Source organism: Saccopteryx leptura, unplaced genomic scaffold, assembly GCF_036850995.1.
Source record: "Saccopteryx leptura isolate mSacLep1 unplaced genomic scaffold, mSacLep1_pri_phased_curated manual_scaffold_18, whole genome shotgun sequence".
Taxonomy (NCBI): domain Eukaryota; kingdom Metazoa; phylum Chordata; class Mammalia; order Chiroptera; family Emballonuridae; genus Saccopteryx; species Saccopteryx leptura.
In genome coordinates this window covers 2,170,713-2,193,191 of record NW_027095700.1, presented here as the reverse complement: position 1 = coordinate 2,193,191, position 22,479 = coordinate 2,170,713, and the positions used below count along the sequence as shown (strand labels likewise).

The following is a 22,479-nucleotide window of genomic DNA, read 5'->3' as shown; positions in this document are numbered from 1 at the left end:
TTCTATTAGCTAAGCTTGTTACCTCATTTTTCAGCTCATGAATTGAGTTTTTCATCTCTGATTGATTTGTTTTTATAGTTTCAATTTCCTTGGAGATATACTCTTTGTGTTCATCGAGTTGTTTTCTGAGCTCCCTAAATTGCCTTTCTGTGTTTTCTTGTATATCTCTGAGTATTTTTAGGATTTCTATTTTAAATTCTCTGTCGTTTAACTCCAAGGTTTCCAATATCTTAAATTTTTTCTCCATAGATTTTTCCTCATCTAGCTGTGTTACCTTTTTTTCTTTTGTATCCATGATATTCGATTTTCTCTTCTTTAATGGCATCTGAGGGTGGTTTTCTTGATAGTATTAATGAGATTTTATAAGGAATAAAAGGATAAAAAAATAAAAATAAAAATAAAAAATTGCGTGTTTTTTTAAAAAAATTAATCATTAAATAAAGAAAAATAAAATAAGATAAAAATTTGAGGGAAAAAAAAGGAATAATTCTTTCCCCTCCTTTTTTCCTCTCCTCTCCTTTCCCCTCTTTTTTGAGAAAATCTTGTGATGAACTGTGAATTATATTGTACTAGATAGAACAAACAATACCTGTGGCGGAGGGCCTGAATTGGGGAGAAGTAATATAGGGGTAAAGGAAAAAGACAAAAAAGAAAAAAAAATAAAAGAAAAAATATTTATATATAAAAAAGGGGGGGGAGCAGTATAGACCCACAAAAAGCAAATTAGGAAAAAATTTGGGTCAAGAATAAAATGATTTGCTTTTAGGTGTTGGCTGACTCAGAGTTATGATGAGAGGAATAAGAGGGAAACAGGAAAAAGGGGTGGAAAATTAAAAAATTACTATTGTATTTAGTGGAACAAGAACTAGATAAAATGGAGAGCCAGGGATGGGAGCACTGCTAATGTGTTAAAAAGGTGAAGTAAAAACCATCCAAAATGCCACAAACTTAAGTTTGAGTCCCAGATAAGATAATTTGTTCGTTATTGAGGTTTGAATGAGAGAAGACGTAAAGGAGAGAGGAAGAGACTAATATAGAGGGAGAAAAGAGAGAGAGAGAGAGAGAAAGAGAAAAGATGGAACCACTTAAAGAAGAAAAAAGAAAAAGGAGGAGAGAGAAAGAGAGAGAGTTAGGGGTTTTGGATTGCAATCCTCATAGAGAGAAAGGAGAAGGAAAGAAAAGATAATGGGAGATGTAACACTTATGGGTAGTGTAGTTCAAAGAGAGGCGAGAGTAAGACTGAAAGAGAATTAAATGACCAAATTGGAATAAAAAAAGAAATCAAGTATAAAGAAAAGAGACACAGACGAACAAATATAATAAAATGGGATAGGTTATAAAGTCTGCAGATTAATCTTGATTTTGAGAGGTTGTCGTCTTGCTTTTTCTTTTCTGTCTTTCTGGTCGGTGACTTTGTACCCCGGGTTCTGCCCCTGTGGCACGCTCTGGAAGAGGTTTGCAGTTGATAATTCTCTATGGTGATGTCATGTATTGGGCTTCAGTCTCGTTGGCAGTCGAGGCTTATTAGTGTTTATAGGCTCCAACAGTGAGAGGATCTCTCACTGTGAGAGTGTTCCTGGAGCCTCTCTTCTAGTCTTTTCCTTCCACAATTAGAAGCCTGGTAATCCAGCTATGGGGTTGCTGCTGCCTCTGCCTGGATAGTAAGAGTCTCAAAGAGCGGGCAACTCCCCACTCTATTCCTACTCAGCACAGGGCTCTGAGTAAGGCTCAGTCAGTCAGAGCTGCTAGCATAATCAGGCGTGGCTTCCTCCCACTCAAAGACCTCTGGCTCTGCCCCTCTGTGGGATAACTCGAGTGCCCACTCCTGAGGCGTTCGGTGGAATCTCTTGCCCACTCTCCGTGTGCACCCACCAGGATGTCAGACCAGACAGGTCACACTTCGAGTGAAATCCCTACCCACACGGAGAGGATCGAGCTTTGGAATTGGCTTTCGCTCTATCCCCGTGCGGCTTTCCCAAGGGGCTAGGGCTGCCTGAGATTCCGTTCCTGGCCCTCTCACAGACCTCTGATTCTGCTCCTTTGAGGGAAAACATGAGCGCCCACCCCTGAGGAGTTCGGAGGAATCTCCTGCACACTCTCCGTGCGTGGGCGCTGACCTGATTCTGAGTCTCAGGCGGGACGTCTCTCACTCCGAGAAAGCCCTTCTCCCACACAGAAAAGTTACTGGGTTGGAATTGGCTTTCGCTCTGTCCCCGTGCGGCTTTCCCAAGCGCTGGGGCTTCTGCTCCTGGCCCGCTTACTGGCCTCTGACTCTGCTCCTCTGAGGGAAAACACGGGCGCCCACCCCTGAGGAGTTTGGAGGAATCTCCTGCACACTCTCCGTGCGTGGGCGCTGACCCGATTCTGAGTCTCAGGTGGGACGCCTCTCGCTCCGAGAAAGCCCTCCTCCCACACAGAAAAGTTTCGCCTTTGGAGTTGGCTCCAGCTCCCTCCCCGTGCCCGGTCCCCTCAGGGCGCTGGGGCTCCTAGGAGATGCTGCTTTTTGCCCTCACAGAGGCCTCTGACTCTGCTTCTCTGTGGGTTAGCACGGGCTGCGCCCACCCCTGAAGTGTTCGTAGGAATCTCTTGCCCACTAACCCCGCGCGCGCCAGCCAGGAGATGCGGAAAATGGCTGTCCCACTTGTCTTTCTTTGTCTGGGTTTGGCGCGCATGTTAGCTTGAATTGCCCAGGTTTTTCCACAGCTTGGATCTCTGTGCACAGCCTGGTTTGGCTATTTGTACCGCGGTCTGGATCTATTCACTCCCTATGCCCGCCTTAGTTTCTATATTCTCAGTTCTCAGTGAAAGCCATCCTGTTTGGATTAGAGAGGAAGGCGGAGCATTTCTTACTCCTTATTTCCCCCGGGGTTTGACCATATATTTAGCCAATCTTTCGCTCGATCCTACCTTCGGGTGTGTTGTGAAGCATCTGAAGACTCCAAGGATAGGTTTTTCTGTTTCTGGTTGAAGAACTTGTTGAGTTTATGGGGAGATTTTCGGTATCGCTTCCTACCGCGCCATCACTGTGACGTCATCCCCCGGAATATTTGTTTTATATATTTGAAGTATGCCATTGGTATTTTAATAGGAATTACATTAAATTTATAGATTGCTTTGGGTAATAGGAACATTTTAATGATTTTAACTCTTCCTATTGATGAACACAATATATGATTCCACTCGTTTTTATCTTTCTTAATTTTTTTTCAATGTTTTATAATTTGCTGAGTATAAGTCTCTTGCTTCTTTGGTTAAAATTATTCCTATGTGGGTTTTCTTTCTTGCAATAGTGAAGGAATTTGTTTACTTCTTTTTCTGACAATGTATTCAGTGGTATAAAAATGCCACTGATTTGTGAATATTAATTTTATATCCTGCCACCTTGCCAAATTTATCAGGCCAAGTTTTTTTTTATAGACTTTAGAGTCATATATATATATATATATATATATATATATATATATATATATCATGTCATCAGCAAATAATGACAGTTTTACTTCTTTTCCATTTTGAATGCCTTTTATTTCTTCCCTTGTCTGATTTCTGTGGCTAAAACTCCCAGAACTATGCTGAGTAAGAGTGGTGAAAGGGAACACCCCAGTCTTGTTCCTAATCTTAAGGAAACTGATTTTAATTTTTGCCCATTGAGTGTGGTGCTGGCTGTCAGTTTGTCATATATGGCCTTTATTATGTTGAGGTGTGTTCCCTTTATACCAATTTCGCTCTTAGTTTTGGTCATAAATGGGTACTAGATTTTATCAATTGCTGTTTCTAAATTTGATATAATTATGTATTTTATCCTTCCTCTTGTTTATGTGACAAAACACATTTATTGATCTGTTAATATTGTAACAGCCTTGCCTCCATAGAATACAGTAAATCCCACTTAATCATGATGTATAATCTTTTTAATGTGTTGCTGGCTCCAGTTTGCTAATATTTTGTTGAGAATTTTAGTACCTATGCTCATCAGGACTATTGGCCTATAGTATTCTTTTTTTGTAGTGCCTCTATTTGCTTTTGGAATGAAGATAATGCTTGCCTCATAAAATGAGCTTGGAAGTCATTACATCCCTTGAATTTTTTGAAATACAGTATTTTTTTCTCTATAAGACACACTTTTTCCCCCAAAAAAGTGGAGGGGAAAATGCCCGTGCATCTTATGGAGCAAATGTTCATTTTTTTTAGCTGCTGTGTGGCGCTATGCCGATAAACATATATAGAAGGAGCACCATTGGGAGCATAATCATACCCATCATGGCAGCATGTGGAGCCCCGGCCTCTACTGAGTGATCTGCTGGTTCCGGTTTCCACAGTTGCATGCAGCACAGGAGGAAAGGCAAGCGACATTGTGTGGGCGCATTCATCTGGTGTCATGGAGGGCAGACATGAGAGATATGCTGCAGTGGTGGAGGGCTGTGCTGCAGCCGCTGGAGCTCTGTGTGAAGTGCTGGTGTCACTTGTTGCCAGCCTAATAGCATCTCGTTGGCTGGCTGGCAGATAGGGGAGGGTCCAAGGGTGCGAGGCAAGAGCAGTGAGCTGGGAAGCCAGTGTGAGCACAGGCAAAGCAGTGGCAGATGAACAGGCTATCCTGCTCATCTCCATCAGTTCATTCCAGCTGTAATCCAGGTAGTTTACCTATGTAGGGACATTAGAGTCATAAATAACTGGACTTTCCCTGGTGCAGCAGCAGGGGGTTCATGAGAAAGGATGGGTGGATGAAAATTAAATGAGAGTGTGGATTGAAAAGGTTTGATTTAAATGTCTTAGAGGGCTTCTGAAAAAAATAATCTGCCCTATTAGTGCTTACCAGTTTAGAGCACATATTAGTGAAAACCACACACAAAAATAAACCTTGAAGAAGTGAAGACTCATCTAGCTGTAATTCCTGGGGTTTTACCAGCCAGTTGCAATTTCTTGACATTTCCATCAACAAACCATTTAAAGTCTTCATGAGAGAAGAGTGGAACAAATGGATGGCCGCTGATAATCATGATCTGACACCAGCTGGACAAATGAAGAGACCCACTATCACTCAAGTTTGTGAGTGGGTAGAAACATCATGGCAGTCAGTGAAGAATGAAACCATGGTATGTCATTCAAAAAATGTGGCATTAGCAATGCCTTAGATGGCACGGGAGATGGTATCATCTATGAAAATAGCAAAGAAGGTGATACCAGTGATTGTGAGCAACTGAGCTTCTTAAATTCTGACACTAGCCATGATGAGTTCCTGGGGTTCCCGGACAACTAGAAGAGTATTTGAATATTACAGTGTCTTCTCATTTGTTAATAACAGTGCTAATGGTTGTTAATACTGCTGTTGAGTTTACATTGTTGAAATATTATTGTGGTATATTTTATTAAATGTTTTAATACAACATTTGGTTCAGAATATTGTTTTTCTTATTTTCCTCCTTATAACCTTAGGTGTGTCTTATGGTCAGGTGCATCTTATGGAGTAAAAAATATGGTAGCTTAAGAAAGATATGTGTTAGTTTTTTGAATGTTTGGTAAAATTTGTCTGTGAAGCCATCCAGTTCAGGGTCAGAGACATTTTTATACACCAATAAAGTTTCAGAAAGAGAAATTAAAGAAATAATTCCATTCACTATTCCAACGAAATAAGTAAAGTATCTAGGAATAAATTTAACCAATGAGGTCAAAGAATTGTAATCAGAAAATTATAAGACATTGAGAAAAGAAATAGAGGATCATACAAACACATGGAATCATATATTGTGTTCAAGGATAAGATGACTTAACATCATTAAAATGTCTATACCATCCCTGGCCAGTTGGCTCAGCAGTACAGTGTCAGCTAGCATGTGAATGTCCCAGAAGCAATTCCCAGTCAGGGCACACAGGAAAAGCACTCATCTGCTTCTCCAACCCTCCCCCTTTCACTTCTCTCCCTCTCTCTCTTTCTGTCTCCTTCTCCCCTCCTGCAGCCTTGGCTCTATTGGAGCAAGTTGGTCCTGGGTACTGAGGATGGCTCCATGGCCTGGCCTCTGCTTCAAGCACTAAAAAATGGACCTGGTTGCAACAAAGCAAGGGCTCCAAAGCATCACCCCCCTAATGGATTTGCTAAATGAATCCCAGTCAGGGAATATGCAGGAGTCTGTCTTTGCATATCCTCCTCTTAATTAATTCATTAATTAAAATGTCTATACAGTCATTCTTCACCATATCGCAGTTCAGTTTTCACAATCTCACTGTATTAAAAAATTTTAATTTGTATATATCTATTTTTGTATTATGGATTTTTTGCTATATCATAGGATTTTACAGTATACAGGTATTTTTTAATATTAATTATTTTAATTACTTTTGTGGTAAAATAAGCAATTTCTAGCCTAAAAAGTTGAAAACAATATTAAAAAGTATACAAATATTAATTAAAACATATACAAAGAATATTAAATTGAAATAAAATATGTAACATATAGCAGATGAATAGACAAAGACTTGCACCTATGGATACTGTACCACCTGATGAAGCATCGGTTAAAGTGACTCCTTCAGAATAGCTGTGCAGTACATTCATCTTATCCTCACCCTCATTTCATCATTCAACTTGTAGTATATTCACTTGTGAGTACCCATACAGAATTTTATATGTTGTTAAAATTACATAGGTTTAAGAGTTAGAAAATGTTTAAGAGCATAGGAAGTGTGTATAAAAGTTTGGGAAAGGTTAATAACAAACAGTGTGGAAAAGGTTTATAAGAGTATGGGAAAGGTTTATAAAGCCTTAAAATATTTAAATAATAAAATAAATATAAGGTTGCTACTTCATAGATTTTTGCCTATCACAAAATCTCTGGGGCTCTGGAACCTAACTCCAATGATAAATGAGGTATCACTGTATTACCCAAAGCCAATTAATGGATTCATTTTAGTGCCTTTTAATATACCAATGACATCTAGAACAAATATTTCAAAACTATATATAAAACCAAAAAAGAACCTGAATAGCCTCAGCAAGCTTGAAAATAAAGAACAAAGTGGGAGGTATCACACTTTCTGATATCAAGTTATACTACAAGGCCATTGTACTAACAATAGCCCAGTGCTAGCAAAAGAATACGCATACATATCAATGGAATAGAACAGAGAACCCAGAAATAAACCCATGCCTTTAAGGTCAAGAGTATTCAATGGAGTAAAGACAGTTTCTTTAATAAATGTTGTTAGGAAAATTGGACAAGTACTTGCAAAAAATTTAAAAGACCAACAACATACGTCTTTCACAAAAATAAACTCAAAATAGATAAAATATTTAAATGCTAGTGGTGAAACCATAAAAATCCTAAAAGAAACATAGGCAGTAGACTTTCAGACTTCTCTTGTAGCAATATACTTTTCAACATATCTCATCAAGCAAGTGAAATAAAGAACAAATAAAGGGAACAATATCAAACTAAACAGTTGGCACAGCAAGGCCCTGGCCGGATGGCTCAGTGGTAGAGCGTTGGCCTGGCATGTAGGAGTCCCGGGTTTGATTCCTGGCCAGGGCACACAGGAGAAGCGCCCATCTGCTTCTCCACCCCTCCCCCTCTCCTCCCTCTCTGTCTCTCTCTTCCCCTCCCGCAGCCAAGGCTCCATTGGAGCAAGGATGGCCTGGGCGCTGAGGATGGCTCCATGGCCTCTGCCTCAGGCACTAGAATGGGTCTGGTTGCAACAGAGTGATGTCCCAGATGGGCAGAGCATCGCCCCCTGGTGGGCATGCCAGGTAGATCCCAGTCGGGCACATGCGGGAGTCTGTCTGACTGCCTCCCCGTTTCCAGCTTCAGAAAAATACAAAATAAATAAATAAATAAAAAAGTTGGCACAGAGAAAGACACCATTAACAAAAAAAAAGACAACTCATTCACTAGAACAATGAATTTGTGAAAATGTCTGACAAAGGGTTAATAACAAAAAATGTATAAAGAAATTCTAAAACTCAATACCAGGAAGGTAAACAATCTAATTTAACAATGGGCAAAGAACCTGAATAGATATTTCTCCAAATAGAATATACAAATGTCTAATAGGCATGTGGGAAAATGCTGAACATCACTAACCTGTGAGAGAAATTCAAAATTACAACCACAACGAGATATCACTTCTCACCTGCCAGAATGGCCTTTATTTACAAATCAACAAAGAAGTGCTGGTGAGGGTGTAAAGAACAGGGAACTCTCCTGTACTGCTGGTGGGAATGCAGACTTATGCAGCCACTGTGGAAAATGGTATGACATTTTCTCAAAAAAATTAAAAATTGAAGTTCCTTATTACCATTCAATCTGAATTCTAGGAATATATCCTAAACATCCCAAAACACTAATTTAAAATAAAATATGCCCCTCCATGTTTGCTGCAGTGTTGTTTGCAATATCCAAGATCTAGAAGCAGCTAAAATGTCCATCAGTGGATGGGTGAATAAAAAAGGTGTGGTACACATACACAATGGAATACTATATGGCTGAAAAAAAAGGAAAATCTTACCTTTTGAAACAGCATGGATTAACCTGGAGCTTAGGTTAAGTGGAATAAGCTAGACAGAGAAAGACAAGTACCATTTGATCTCACTTATATGTGGAATCTAATGAACACAATAAACTGAAGAACAACAGAAACTGAGGCAGGGTCACAGGGAACAGATGAATTGTTTGTCAGAGGAAAGGGGGAAAGGAAACAGGAACAACAAAGGTAAAGAATATATATAATATATATATATTAGCTAAAATTATACCATGTATATATGTATGTATATACATGGTATAATTTTAGCATATATATATATATATATATATATATATATATATATATATATATATATTACAGGGTAACATAACAATAGCCAGATATGTGGGTTAGAGGTAAGAAAAGGGGGGGGGGTAGAAAGAGAAAAAAGAGGGTGGAAAGAAAGAGGCTTTGAATGGAACATAGGGTGGCATGAAGTGTTGTACAGAAGGCATTATATATAGTGTGACACTTGAAACCATGTCAACTCAATAATTTGTGCATGTGCGTGTGTATATTAAATCTCTTAAATTATGTAAAAATCAGAAGTAGTTACAAGCCACTAATATTAAAATTAGATTTTATAAGTGCCCATGAATTTACCTTACTCTGATTTTTATGTTTTCATAAGAATTAAAATTACAGTTTTAAGTAATTTCATTTTAACCTGCAGGACTCCCTTTAGCATTTTTTGCAGGGATCATATAGTGATTAAAAAAAAAGTCTCTCAGCTGTTTTTCTGTGTGTTTTGATTTTTTTTAGATTTTCATTTATCCATTTTAAAGGGAGAGCCAGAGAGAGAAAGAGGGGAGGAGCAGGAAGCATCTCATACATGCCTTGACCAGGCAAGCCCAAGGTTTCAAACCATCAACCTCAGCATTCCAGGTGGACAATTTATCTACTGTGCCACCACAGGTCAGTCTCAGCTTTTACATATTTGGACATTTCTTAACTTCCCTCACATTTTTGAAGAACAGTTTTTCTTTCATGTGATGCGTCAAAAATTTTGCTGCTCTAAAATTTCTGTTTCTCTTTGGCTTGCAATAGTTTAGCTATAATGTGCTTTCATGTAAGTCTTTTTGAGTTTGTCCAACTTAGAGTTGGAAAAGGTTCATGTTTTTCCTCAATTCTGGAACACTTTGACCCCTATATATTTTTATAAATAATGTTTTTACTTCTTTTTCTCTGAACTCCCATATACTTTATGTTGATTTACTTGATAAGTATTCCATAAATCCCTTTGGTTCTCTTCACTTTATATTTTTTCTTTCTTCCCTGATGCAGAAACTTTAATTGTTCTACTGTAAAGTTTAATGGTTATTTTTTCTGCCAGCTCAAAATTGCCTGTGAAACTCCTCAGTAAATTTTTTATTTTGATTGTAATGTTTAGCTTCAGAATTTTAAGTTTTGTCTGTATTGATATTTCTCTTCTATTCATACATTTAAAAAAATATCTCTATCTCTTCTAGTTTTTTGAACATCCTTTTTTGTTTTGTTTTGTTTTGTTTTTTTCTGAAGTTGGAAACACGGAGGCAGACAGACTCCCGCATGCGCCCGACCGGGATCCACCCAGCACGCCCACCAGGGGGCGATGCTCTGCCCATCTGGGGCATTGCTCTGTTGCAACCAGAGCCATTCTAGCGCCCGAGGCAGAGGCCACAGAGCCATCCTCAGCACTTGGGCCAACTTTGCTCCAATGGAGCCTTGGCTGTGGGAGGGGAAGAGAGAGACAAAGAGAAAGGAGAGGGGGAGGGGTGGAGAAGCAGATGGGTGCTTCTCCTGTGTGTTCTGGCTGGAAATCGAACCTAGCACTCCTGCACACCAGGCCGACGCTCTACCACTGAGCCAACCGGCTAGGGCTTGAGCATCTTTTAAAAAGTCTTTTTAAAGTGATTTTTTAAAACTGATCTGACATCTGATTTTTCTTTGAAGCTATTTGTTAATTTATTTTTTTAGATTTTTTTTTTAAGTAAGAGGAGGGGATGTTAGTGAGACAGACTTCTACATATGCCCCAACAAGAACTCATCTGAGGCCAATGTTCTAATCAACCAAGCTATTTTTAGCACCTGTTGCCCATGCACTGCAACCAATTAAGCCATTGGCTGCAAGAAGGAAAGAGAGAGAGAAGGGGGAGAGGGTAGGAGAGACAAGCAAATGGTCACTTCTCTTGTGTGCACTGACCAGGAATTGAACCCAGGATGTCTAAACACCGAGCCAACTGGCCAAGGCTATTGGTTTATTTTATTTTATTTTTTTCTCCAATGAATGGTTCAAATTTTTCTATTTTCCCATATGCCACCAGTTTGGAGTTGTTGAAAACTAAACATTTAAATTTAATAATGTACTAGCTCAGGCAATGAGCTTTTCCTTCTTTGCCAAAATTTTTGTTAGTTTCTTTAATTAATGCAGGTGGTCTTTATGCTATGGATAATCTTAGCTTTGTTTTCTATCCTTAGAAAAGCAGCCCTAATAGCTGCTTCCTGAGGTTGCTTTCTGCATAAAACTTTAGAGTTTATTTTTTATCTTTTTAAGCACCAACTTCACTTCTAGTTAAGCATTTATTACTCAATTGTTTTGGTTCAAATAGATAAGTATTTAAGAAATGCATATTAGTTAATGTCAGAGAATTTTAGTTCCTTGGCATTTCAGGCTTACCATATAGATGATAAAGAGATCCATTGCATGGTCTTGGAAAGAGAATGTAAAAATGAAAGACCTTGAACTGTTAGTGCTATTAGTTTCACAGAAAAATCTCCAAGGATAGCTTTCCATTAGAAAAAAAGTGAGATTTACAAGAACTTGAACATACAAATGTCTACATTTAATAATGACGGAATGTTCTCAAAGCCTGGGGCTAACTTCAGTTTTTATCATGAAATATTCCATATTTAAAAGATCATCTCACAGAACACCAAGAAATTACTTTTGGTTTTGATATACATCTTTACTTGGAATACATAATCAACATATGTGAAAGATCTCCTTAATTGACAGAATCTACCCAACACATATTCCTAATTGCATTGTTGCAGGAAGTGACATCAATGGAGGCAACACTCAGACAACTTGATTAATAGAGGAAGGAGAATTTATTAGTAGCCAGTGTAGCATGTGGCTCTAGTAGCACCAAAGCACGAGCTCCCTGAATTAGATTTTCTTACAGGTTATATACCTTTACAGCATCCAAGGAATAACCATGTGATTCCTTTGTTTAAGGTTTCCCAGGACTCAAGGATATTGGAAGGGGGGATTTTGCTGGGGTCGGCAAGTGGGAAGGGGTTTGTGGATCACTGGTCATAGCTACATACAGATGCTACTTTTCTTGCTTTGTGCTACAGTGGACCTAGGCAACCATTTAGAGTATTATGGGATGTAGCTAATTTATAACTGGATGGCTCAATTATCCCTGCCGTAGTTAATTTGTAACTGTCTGATTTGGTTTCTCTGCTGGCTCCTTTTCCTTGTATTCTTTTGGTTTCTTTCCTCTCAAATCAGAAGGGAGGTTTGCTCCCTCCTCACTTCCCCCTTTGAGACTCTAGAAATTACTTTTATACTGGAGTCTCACGTTCTTCGTCTAAGCCCTGGGCATATGCCTAATTATGGTGAGTTAAGTATACATGGGCCATGTTTGTTGCTGTGCTGTGGCCTCTATCATGTTCCTTATGCTGTTCATTAACAGTGGAAACACACACAAACCTATCAAGCAGACCCTAGGAGCAGTAAAAGTGCATCTATTAAAGTTTTAAACCCTTCAAAGGCTGAGAACTATCCCCCAAAAAGGCTATCATGATTCCATTTGTGCTCGACTTGCACAGGCACAGGTGCCAGTTTTGTCGTTTTGTCTGACAAGGTCCTCAAATGCCTGGCCATAGTCTTCTATCTGCAGGAAACAATTATTAAGATTAAATTTTCCACACACTCCTTCTGCTGCCAATAGGTAGTTTAGTGCCAACCTGGCATTTCTCATCTGGGTTTGTTGATGTGCAATAAGGGTTAGGTTCTCTCATTCTCATTGATAATAATTTCAAGAACTGTCTGCCATTGGATAATCCTGTTTAGCATGGAAATTGGAATAAGGTATCTCCAAGATTCATTCTCTGCCCAGGTGGCAGGCCCATAATACTGGATTATCCATCCTGGGGGACACTCATCATCTTTCCAGTCCCCTGTCTGGAGTTATCTCTTTACCCTTTCTAAGGGCTACAGAGCCTGGTAGCCAAGCAGTTCCCCTGTTTTCAGAGGCAGGAGGAAGATGAATGGGTTTATCACACCAATTATACAGTTCTCTTCCCAATTCCTGGGGAGGCAAATAAAGGCCCTGTTTTCACAGGTCCCGTAAAGCTCACATGGTGCTATCTAGTCTTGGATCTTGCCTAGGTCCTGCCAAACTCCAGTTAGCTCTGGGAATCTGGCCAATGAATTTCTCTCCATCTGGTTTTCCTACCACATGCTTTTCTTGGAGGTGGCATTATAATACCATTGCCCAAGGCAAGTCAGTTCCCCACTGATTCAGTCAGATTTCCTCCTCCTCTGGCTAAGCAGTACTACCATACGGTAGTATGTTTCAAAGTCCACTGACTATCTTCAGAGATCTGGGTGGCTGTGGCATTAGGTAAAGCCTTGGTGGGGACCAGTTCCTTGGCTTTCCATGGCCACCAATTCCCTACTAAGGTATCTCCCCACACATAGCAGGAGATGATATTTAGGGAATGAGCTATCCCTTCTGATAGCCTGAGGAATAAGTTTTTAGAGACTGGGGTGGTGGGGATAGGGGCTTAGTTGCTTCCTCAACTAAGTTGCTTACTTATACTTGGAAGGCTCGGACTGAGTGGTTCTGCACCTGGCTTTGGATGATGAGCTAAGCATCAGTGTCTAGGCCAGCTCCATTAAGCCAAGTGTTAAATCTCATCATTCTTCCAGCAGGGGTACAGAGGATTGGTTATAACTAGCTCTAAGGGATTGTACTCATGGGTGCAATTTGACAGAGCTGTTCTTTTTCTCAGGTATACTTCCCTTTTCTTGGAGCTATGTTTTTCCCAGGCTGCCCATAAGACACATGACCATTGTTTACAATGTGAAACATTTGTGAGCATATATACTTTTATTTTTTACCTTGTAGCTTCTCTTTCAGCTGAGAGGACTGCTGGTCCTTTTGTCTACCCATGGTGCCTGGCTTATGGCTGCACATATATCAAATCTCAGTGTAACTTGACTTGGGGTATCCTTTAACTTTGGTTTGGGATATTGCTGGTCCTATCCATTTTCTCCATTTTCCTGCTGCTATTTTTACTTCAAATACTATTGTGGTAGGAGGATCTGTAGGATTATAACAGACATAGAGCTGATTATTCCCTGAGTCAAAAACTGAGTATTGAGTCTTAGGTACAGGTCCCTTTCTGAATTCCCTTACATTCACAGAAGCTATAAAAAAGCAAGGTGGTGAAGACCTTTTAATCTCCCTTGGTGATATGAATATATATAGCTCACAGTCCTCTGCCTGAATTCCTGTCCCCCATCAAGGTCCAAAAATAAGAATTCCCAAAATAAGTTCCTTAGGCTTTGACCATGCATGGACCACCCAGCTTCTGGTTTGTGGCTGGAGCAGGGCATGTTGCCTTTCTCAATGTCCACTTACAAGGGTTGATGGGGTCTGTCTCTGCTGTCCATAACAGCATCTCCACAGGGGCCACAAGCTTCAGCTGGCTGTTGTGAATCCAGGCAGGTATGCCTTCCACCTTGGAGTGAAAGTTGTCAGGATTATGTTGTAGGGTCTTTTCCACCTGGGTCACAGGAGAGTTGAATTCCAGTCCTTGACCCACACCTGGTCTGATGGAGAAAAAGAATGGACAGAGGCAAATAAACTGATCAGAGTCATATCTAGTATCCAGTTAGATATGATACAGGCTACCTTGCCAAAAGCCTCTAATTGTCAGTTTAGTTTTATCCCCACATGTTGTGTTCTGCAGGGACAGTCTCAGGAATCCATGGAATGGATGCATGCTCACATCACTGCCTAGCTTTCCACCTTCACATCACTTGCGGGGTAAAAAGTAAATAAATAAATAAATAAATATATTTAGGCAGATATACTGTACTATGCACTGGAGTTGCAGGCTAGCCAGGTGTCTGTAGCAAAACAGGATAATATTAACTGTGGACCTGCAGAGGGTTCTTCCATATGACAGCTTTCACAGCATATGCTCCACAGGAAACTTACTAATGATGCCAGAAGACTGCATAATGGGCAAATAGCAGGCTAGCAGGGCACGCGGAGCTGGTGTTCTGCAATGTTGTTAAGTCACCACGACGAGGCGCACAAAGCAGCACCCGTTAGTAAGAAATCAGCCTTTGGTCCTGATGCGGCACTGCAACGTTCTCATTGCAGCACAGGAGGGCGTAGAAGGGCAGCTTTGAGCCTATCAAAATTCAGTCTTTAGCCCACAAGAAATAGTGAGAAGAGGGCACAGAGGAGCAGCTTTGTTAGAATTCAGCCTTTAGTCCCCACGCTGTGTTCAGCAGCGGCAGTCTCAGCAATTTTATCAACAGATTCATGCTCACATCACTGCCTAGTTCTCCACCTTCCAGTCAGTTGGCAAGAGAAAAATAATATGTGTGTGTGTGTGTGTGTGTGTGTGTGTGTGTGATCAGAGAGAGAGAGAGAGAGAGAGAGAGAGAGAGAGAGAGGCTAAGACAGAGAGAGAGAGAGTGAGTATATGTGCGTTTATTTTTAGGCAGAAATACTGTAAAAATACCTGCTGATTCAGGCCAGCCTGGTGTCAGCGGAAAAAAGGATTGCATTGTTTTAAAAAAAAGATTAAAAATTTATTTTATAAAGACAGGAAGGGAAAAAGAGAAAGTGATACTGGAAGATCAATCTGTTCTGTATGTGCCTTGACCAGGGATAGAACCAGCAACATCTGTGCCGTGAAATGGAACTCTAACCAATTAAGCCGTCCAGCCAGGCCAGCAGGATGTTATTTTCTGAAGACACTGCAGACAGCTGTGCCATGTGACAGATTTTAGAGCAAATGCTCTTGGGTAGAGTTACCGATGATGCCTGAAGGCAGCAAAGCTGGAGAAAGAAGCAGCAGGTGAGCAGAGCACACGGAGCGGCAGTGCTGCAATGTCCACGGTGCACCACGAGAGGGCGCCAAAGAGCTGCTTCCGTTAGGCATTCAGCCATGGTTCCACACACGGTGCTGCACTGTTCCTATTGCAGCGCAGGAGGGCGCAGAAGGGCAGCTTGAACTGAAATCCAGCCTTTGTCCCCACGCTGTTTTGAGCTCTGACAGTCTCAGGAACCCCTGCAACTGATTTACCTTCACATCACTGTCTAGGTCTCCACCTTACCTGCAGTTGTTAAAATAAAATTGTGTGTGTGTGTGTGTGTGTGTGTGTGTGTCTGAGTGTGTGCCCGCGTGCGGTCAAGCGTGTAGGCAGAAATACTACAGTAATGTACACTGGAGTTGCAGGCCAGCCAGGTGCCTGCTCAAAGCAGAATACTATCTTGTGAGGTATTACAGCTTTTACAGGAAATGCTCCCCAGTAAAGTGACTGATGATGTCAGAAGGCAGCAAATTTGAAGAAGCAGCAGGTGAGCAAGACACATGGAGCAGGTGCACTTTAGTCATCTTCGTGCACCGTCACAGGGATCCAAAGGGCCAGTTTGATCAGGAAGTCAGCCTTTGGTCTTCACGCGGTGTTGCAACGTTCCTATTGCACTACAGGAGTGCGCAGAAGGGCAGCTTTAACAGTGTGCATTGGGAAAGGAGGGCCAATACAGGCGGAGTGGTGGGCAGAGCCACAAAGGGTGAAAGAGGCGTTGAAGACGGCAGTCCTTCCCTGCGTTGGCCAAGGGGAAGGGCTGGCCATGGATATGGGGCTCGGCTGTAAACAATTTTGCGTTTCGGCTCACTAAGAATTGTACGTAGGACGCACGGGCATTTGGGGGACTGAAGCTGTCGTGGACACTGATTTGAGTGTCATGTCCTATAAAGAACATAGTGACGGGAGTGGGCAACCTGCCTCTGTCTCTACAACAGTGTCTCCTGTCTCCCCCAATTCGCTGTTTATCCCACAGTTCCCTGTTCTGACCAGAATTCCCTCTCTCCAACGACCATATGCTTCCAGTGGCCGACAGTTCTCTATTCACGCCCATGACCACCTGACTCCATCACACTTCTCTCATTCCCACAATACACTATATATCCACAATTTCCCGGAGCAGCTGTAATCTTTATCTTTCCCACAATGCTTTGTTTTTTCCACAATTACCTTTACCCGTACCCTCTGTGCCGCGGCCTGGGATTGAACCCACCACCTTGGAGTTTCCTGAGGACACTCTAACTGAGCTAACCGGCCACAGCCGTTTCTGCCTTTCTTCCTACTCACCAGTCTCCGTGGCCCTTGTGACGACTCGTGACACGGGAATGTGTGTCACGAGGAGAACTCTGGATTCGGGGGCTTTATTTTTCTTTTTAAGAGAGTCACCTGTCCAAGATGAACATCAATAAGGTGCTGCCAAAACTTTTCACCTTAAGCGTTCATTTATAACATCTCTCAGCGGAATACGCTGTTTCCCTGAGCATTGCAAGGCTGCAGGGAAGGGCTTACCATCCACTGGCCCTGGGAGACCACAGATCGCGTGTTTCTTCCGCATGGAGAAAGCATGTCACCTGTAGTTTAGCTGTCTGATACTTGGATCCCTGTCCTCTCCCTGGGTCAGAAAGGTCCAGGTTTTATTTTATTTTTCACGTTGTTCAGGAAAAGAGGCTGTTTCCCACTGGGAACAGTTGTCCTCCTCGTGTTACTAGATAAGGCTTCTCGACTGTGCTCTGATTTGTTCTAAAGCAGCCAAGCTCTGTGCACAGCTAGCACATGTAGCCGCCCTCCCTCTGTCCCTGCCTCACAGCGCCCGCTCTGGACGTGGACTGGCAGAACAACACCACCTTCGCCTCCTGTAGCACAGACATGTGTATTCACGTCTGCAGACTCAGCTGTGACCGCCCTGTCAAAACCTTCCAAGGACACACAGTAAGTGCAAGTCTCCGTTGTGGGCCTCAAGTTCGTAACAATGCGCTGGGAGGCCGGAGCCGTCTCCTCTGTGTCTAGGATGAAAAGTGGCGAGGACTACGGACCAGTTCTTTTACAGCCCTTTGCTGCTGCTTGGGAGAAAACACAGACTCGGAGATGAGCCAGATGTTGGATTTTGGAGAAAAGACTTACTGTAGTTATTAGACAAACATATGAGGACATAAAGGAAAAGATCCTTGTAATGAGTGAGCAGATGGGAAATGTCTGTAGAAAAAGGAAAACTATATTCTTTTTTTATTAATTTTTTTAATCTATTGTTTTGAGTGGGATTCACGTGTCCCATTCAATATAACACCCCCCCCCAACAACATGTCCCCATTTCACCCCCACTGCCTTCCTCTCCCTGACTCCCTCCTCTACTTCCCTCTGGGATTTGCTGTTCTGTTATCTCTATCTCTGTGTTATGTATATATAATTTTACTAATTCCCTCTCTGATGGAAAACGATATTCTTTAAAAAAAACAACAACAGTCAAATGGAAATTTGAGAACTGAGAGGTATAATGTCTGAAATGAAATCTTAATAAAAAAACAAAGAAGAAAATCTTAATGGATTGGTTTAACAGCAGATTGCAAAAGAGGGAGAATAGAAATAGCCAGTTTTCCTAAATTTGGTGGAAAACATCACCATTCAGTCCAGGAGGCTCAGGCGCCAGCTGACATCTCATCACATTCCTTGGGGAGGCACCTGAGGCTCTTTGTAGCCTTCCTGGAGCAGGTCCCTGCAGTGTGCAAGAGCCCTTAGGACTTTTATATGATGGCCGTGCCATAGTATCAGTGGAAAAGGCAGAGTAAGAAGAGGAGGGAGAGGGATGTGTTTGGGGTGGTGCCCCTCTCTACCCTGTAACTGCAAGTTCACGCTGCTGAGATGACGGGGCGCTGTTGCCCCCTGCTGGACCACTGAGGTACCTACTCTAGGGGCCTATATATTTCTTTCCAAAATCTTTTGCTCTCTCTTTCAGAACGAGGTCAACGCCATCAAGTGGATCCTTCCGGGATGTTGCTAGCATCCTGCTCCGATGACATGACACTAAAGGTAGTGAGGTCTGGAAGCGTGGGCTGCTTGATCCTGGACAACCTCTGTAGTCCTGCATTCACACAGCTGTGACTGAGAATTTTGTCACAGACGCTCTTCCTGACACTATGAATTCTCCCCATTGCTATTCTGTGGCTCGCTGTCACCAGTTAACTCCTGTTGATCATTAGAGGATCATGCTGAGACCTTCCCCTTCCCCGTGGCCTTCCCACTGGTGCCCCCAGGATTTTGCCCACCCCTCTACCTGGGCAGTGACCCGCAGGTCGGTCAACTTTCCGAGGGCCGCAGACCTGACGGACACGCACAGAATGACTGCTGTAGAGTGGTTCCCGGCTGCGGAAACAGCGTTGGCTTACGTTGTCCCCCGTGTGTTCTCTAGATCTGGAGTATGAAGCAGGACACGTGTGTCCATGACCTCCAGGCTCACAGCAAAGAGATATACACCATCAAGTGGGGTCCGACCGGCCCGGCCACCAGCAACCCAAACTCCAACATCATGCTAGCGAGGTAAACCGGAGACGGCCCTGTCTCCCTGGGCTCCTCAAGCAGCCTTGCTCACCGTGGCTGTAAAAGTTACTTGACAGAGTAACTTTTTCTGTTCCTTTTTGTAAATGTTACGGCCAGTAAACATTCCTTGCATCCAAGAGAACAGAAATGTCACCAGTAAGCATTCTTTGTATCAAAGGGAACAGAAAATTTTGCTAAAGTGTGTGTCGTGATTGTCAGCTACCTTCCAAACGATACAAACAGGAGCTCACCTTGAAAGGGCACCATGAGATAGAGCTATCGAGTGACACCCACTCAAGGTAAGGACCCTGTTAACCCAACCCCCAAGCCGGTCGGGGGCTGGGCGGTGTGCCCAGGCGCCTGGCACGTTGCTCTGTGAAGGGTTTTACTATGACGCAAAAAGGAAACATTTCAGCGTAGGCTTTGGGCTTCGTTTACTTTATTCAGCGCGGAGGGGCAGGTGGTGAGAATTCTGAGGGGCAGTAGCGGGTGCCCCAGCCTTAGCTAGTTATGTCCGAACCATTTGTATAGTGACCCTCTGAGGCACCAGTCTGGGGCAGCATGGTTATATGTGGTCACAGGGGCCTCCCCAAAACTGCATCACGTTAGGCTGCAGTCAACAGAACTATTCTGTCCCAGTGCTTAAAGGACCCCCATTCAGGATCCAACATTCCACTCTCCTGTGAATCCATAAGAACGTTTACAAGAACAAGCTGATGTGAGTCAGAGGGTGTGTGGGCTACTTAGGGGCCTGGAATCCATGATGAGAACGAGTGTGGGGGTGTGTTTAGTGGAGAAGGCAGAACTGGAGGGAAGGGGAATTCCTTACTATCAGGAAGCAGAAGTAGGTTTATCCTGTGTCACTGAAGAGGACTAGTGGGAGAGGTGACAGGTGGCACAGTTCTGTCAGCAAGAGGGACCCTGCCCTCGTCTCTGAAATGGCAGTGGCCGGACAGTCAGCCCAGCAGCAAGGACCCTTGTTGCTGAAAGCGCCTGACCCAAGGCCATTCCTTAGCCAGCACTGGGAGGGAGGAACTCCTGCATCAGCTGAGAGGCTGAATCCTGAGACCACAAAAGACCCACGCGAATGACGATGATAATGAACACATCAGAATCGCATTTTGATGGCTTGCGAGGTTGGTTTTGTCTCACCTGGTACCCAGTGTGAACATTCATTGTCCTTTTAGTCGGAAAGGGGTGTAGCAGTGCCTCAGGGGTCCCCGTAGAGGGAAAGACTGCCCAATAGCAGCAGCTTTGTAGTGTGTACTGTTCTTTCTTTCAAAATTGAGAAGAACTGAAACTTGCAGATCTCAGCAGTATGAGTGCATATTTGCGTATGATTGTATTTTCATTGCCCTTGTGTTAAAACTTTTATTCCCTTCACTTGCCATTATTCCCAGTTGTGCAGTTGGTAACGATCAGTTCTTGTGTTTTGAATTGTGGGACCATTTTAGGGAATGCAGTAAATGTCCTACAGGAGCATTGACCGTCCATAGGTATAGAAAAGGCAGGAATGGATGAACCTGGCCTAGGCCTATTTTTCCAAGTAACCTCTTTCTCACAGGGTCACTGCTGTAGACCTCCTTTTGCCCAGCCCTGTGTGCTACCCATCTTGGGGAACTGGAAGGAAGCATGGTGCTTCCATGGTGATGTCTCCTCATGTCCTTTCTAGCGCTTCATTCGATTCCACGGTCCGGCTGTGGGATGTGGAGCGCGGCGTGTGCACCCACACGCTCACCAAGCACCAGGAGCCCGTCTACAGCGTAGCTTTCAGCCCCGACGGGAAGTACCTGGCCAGCGGTTCCTTTGACAAGTGCGTGCATATCTGGAACACCCAGGTTATCCCCCCGAGTCCTTTCTGAATGTCAGCCACTGTGGGTCTCTCTGCCCATGCCTGAAGATGACAGAATTCTTTTATTTTTAAGGAGAAGGGAGGGAGAGAGAGAGAGAATGAGAAGCCTCAACTCATTGTTGCTTCACTCTAGTTGTACATTGATTGCTTCTCATATGTGACTTGACAGGGGTGGGGGATGGGGTGAATCAAGCCAGAGGTCTTGGGGTTTTGAACCGGGGACCTCAGTGGCCCAGGCTGACACTCTTATCTGCTGCACCACCACCAGTCAGGCTAGAGAATTCTGACTCTCAAGAGTGGATTCTGTGCGAAGCAGGAGAGTGGAGAGTTGTACGCTGGGCAGCCAGGTCTCGGGTGTCCAGCTGATGGAAGAGAGAAGTGGCTGGAGCCGCTGCAGGTGGCCAGCGACCTGTTTTGTGGGTCTTGGGATGGAGTCAAGGCCTCTTCTTTGTCCGTTCAATGCAGTCCACCTTCCGCATTCCCTGTGGCTGGGATGACGCATTTGTGTTGAGCCCGTGACCCTTGTGGCAGGGCTTGGTATTGCATGAGCCAGGTTAACTGCCAAGGTCCACTGAGACCTCAGGCTTCCCAGGGACGGCTTCGCAGAAATACCATCCTCTTGGAGAGGGAAAAGTCATGGTCGGTCCTGCGTGGACTCTTGTAGTCCAGACAAGGCCACCCGCTAAGTCACACGTCCCAGGAATAACATGCAAGAGTCTCTGTGCTGAGTTGCTCCCTAGAAACAGTGATCGGTGCTTTGTAAAGCGACAGCTTAGACAAGTGTCATTAGGTACCGCCTGTTGTCAAAAACCCATCAAATGATTTTTGATAAAGGGGCCAACAACACACAGTGGAGAAAAGAAAGCCTCTTCAATAAATGGTGCTGGGAAAACTGGAAAGCCACATGCAAAAGAATGAAACTGGACTACAGTCTCTCCCCCTGTACAAAAATTAACTCAAAATGGATCAAAGATCTAAACATAAGACCTGAAACAATTAAGTACATAGAAGAAGACATAGGTACTCAACTCATGGACCTGGGTTTTAAAGAGCATTTTATGAATTTGACTCCACAGGCAAGAGAAGTGAAGGCAAAAATTAATGAGTGGGACTACATCAGACTAAGAAGTTTTTGCTCAGCAAGAGAAACTGATAACAAAATAAACAGAAAGCCAACTAAATGGGAAATGATAATTTCAAACAACAGCTCAGATAAGGGCCTAATATCCAAAATTTACAAAGAACTCATAAAACTCAACAGCAAACAAACAAACAATCCAATAAAAAAATGGGAAGAGGACATGAACAGACACTTCTCCCAGGAAGAAATACAAATGGCCAACAGATATATGAAAAGATGCTCATCTTCTTTAGCTATTAGAGAAATGCAAATCAAAACGGCAATGAGATACCACCTCACACCTGTTCGATTAGCTATTATTAGCAAGACAGGTAATAGCAAATGTTGGAGAGGCTG

At 42.8% G+C, this 22,479-nt stretch overlaps 1 protein-coding gene and 1 pseudogene across 1 annotated transcript in view; both read left to right on the top strand.

Moving 5' to 3' along the window:
* Positions 1-9,424, top strand: part of LOC136386868 (eukaryotic translation initiation factor 1A, Y-chromosomal-like) — an 83,737-nt gene extending 74,313 nt beyond the window's left edge. The window contains exon 7 of the mRNA XM_066357988.1: positions 9,277-9,424. Coding sequence (XP_066214085.1) covers positions 9,277-9,297 — 21 coding nt within the window. The 3' untranslated portion in view covers positions 9,298-9,424. The remainder of the gene's footprint in view (positions 1-9,276) is intronic.
* LOC136386886 (F-box-like/WD repeat-containing protein TBL1X) overlaps positions 1-21,012 on the top strand; it is a 568,957-nt pseudogene extending 547,945 nt beyond the window's left edge.
* The last annotated feature ends 1,467 nt before the right edge of the window (positions 21,013-22,479 follow it).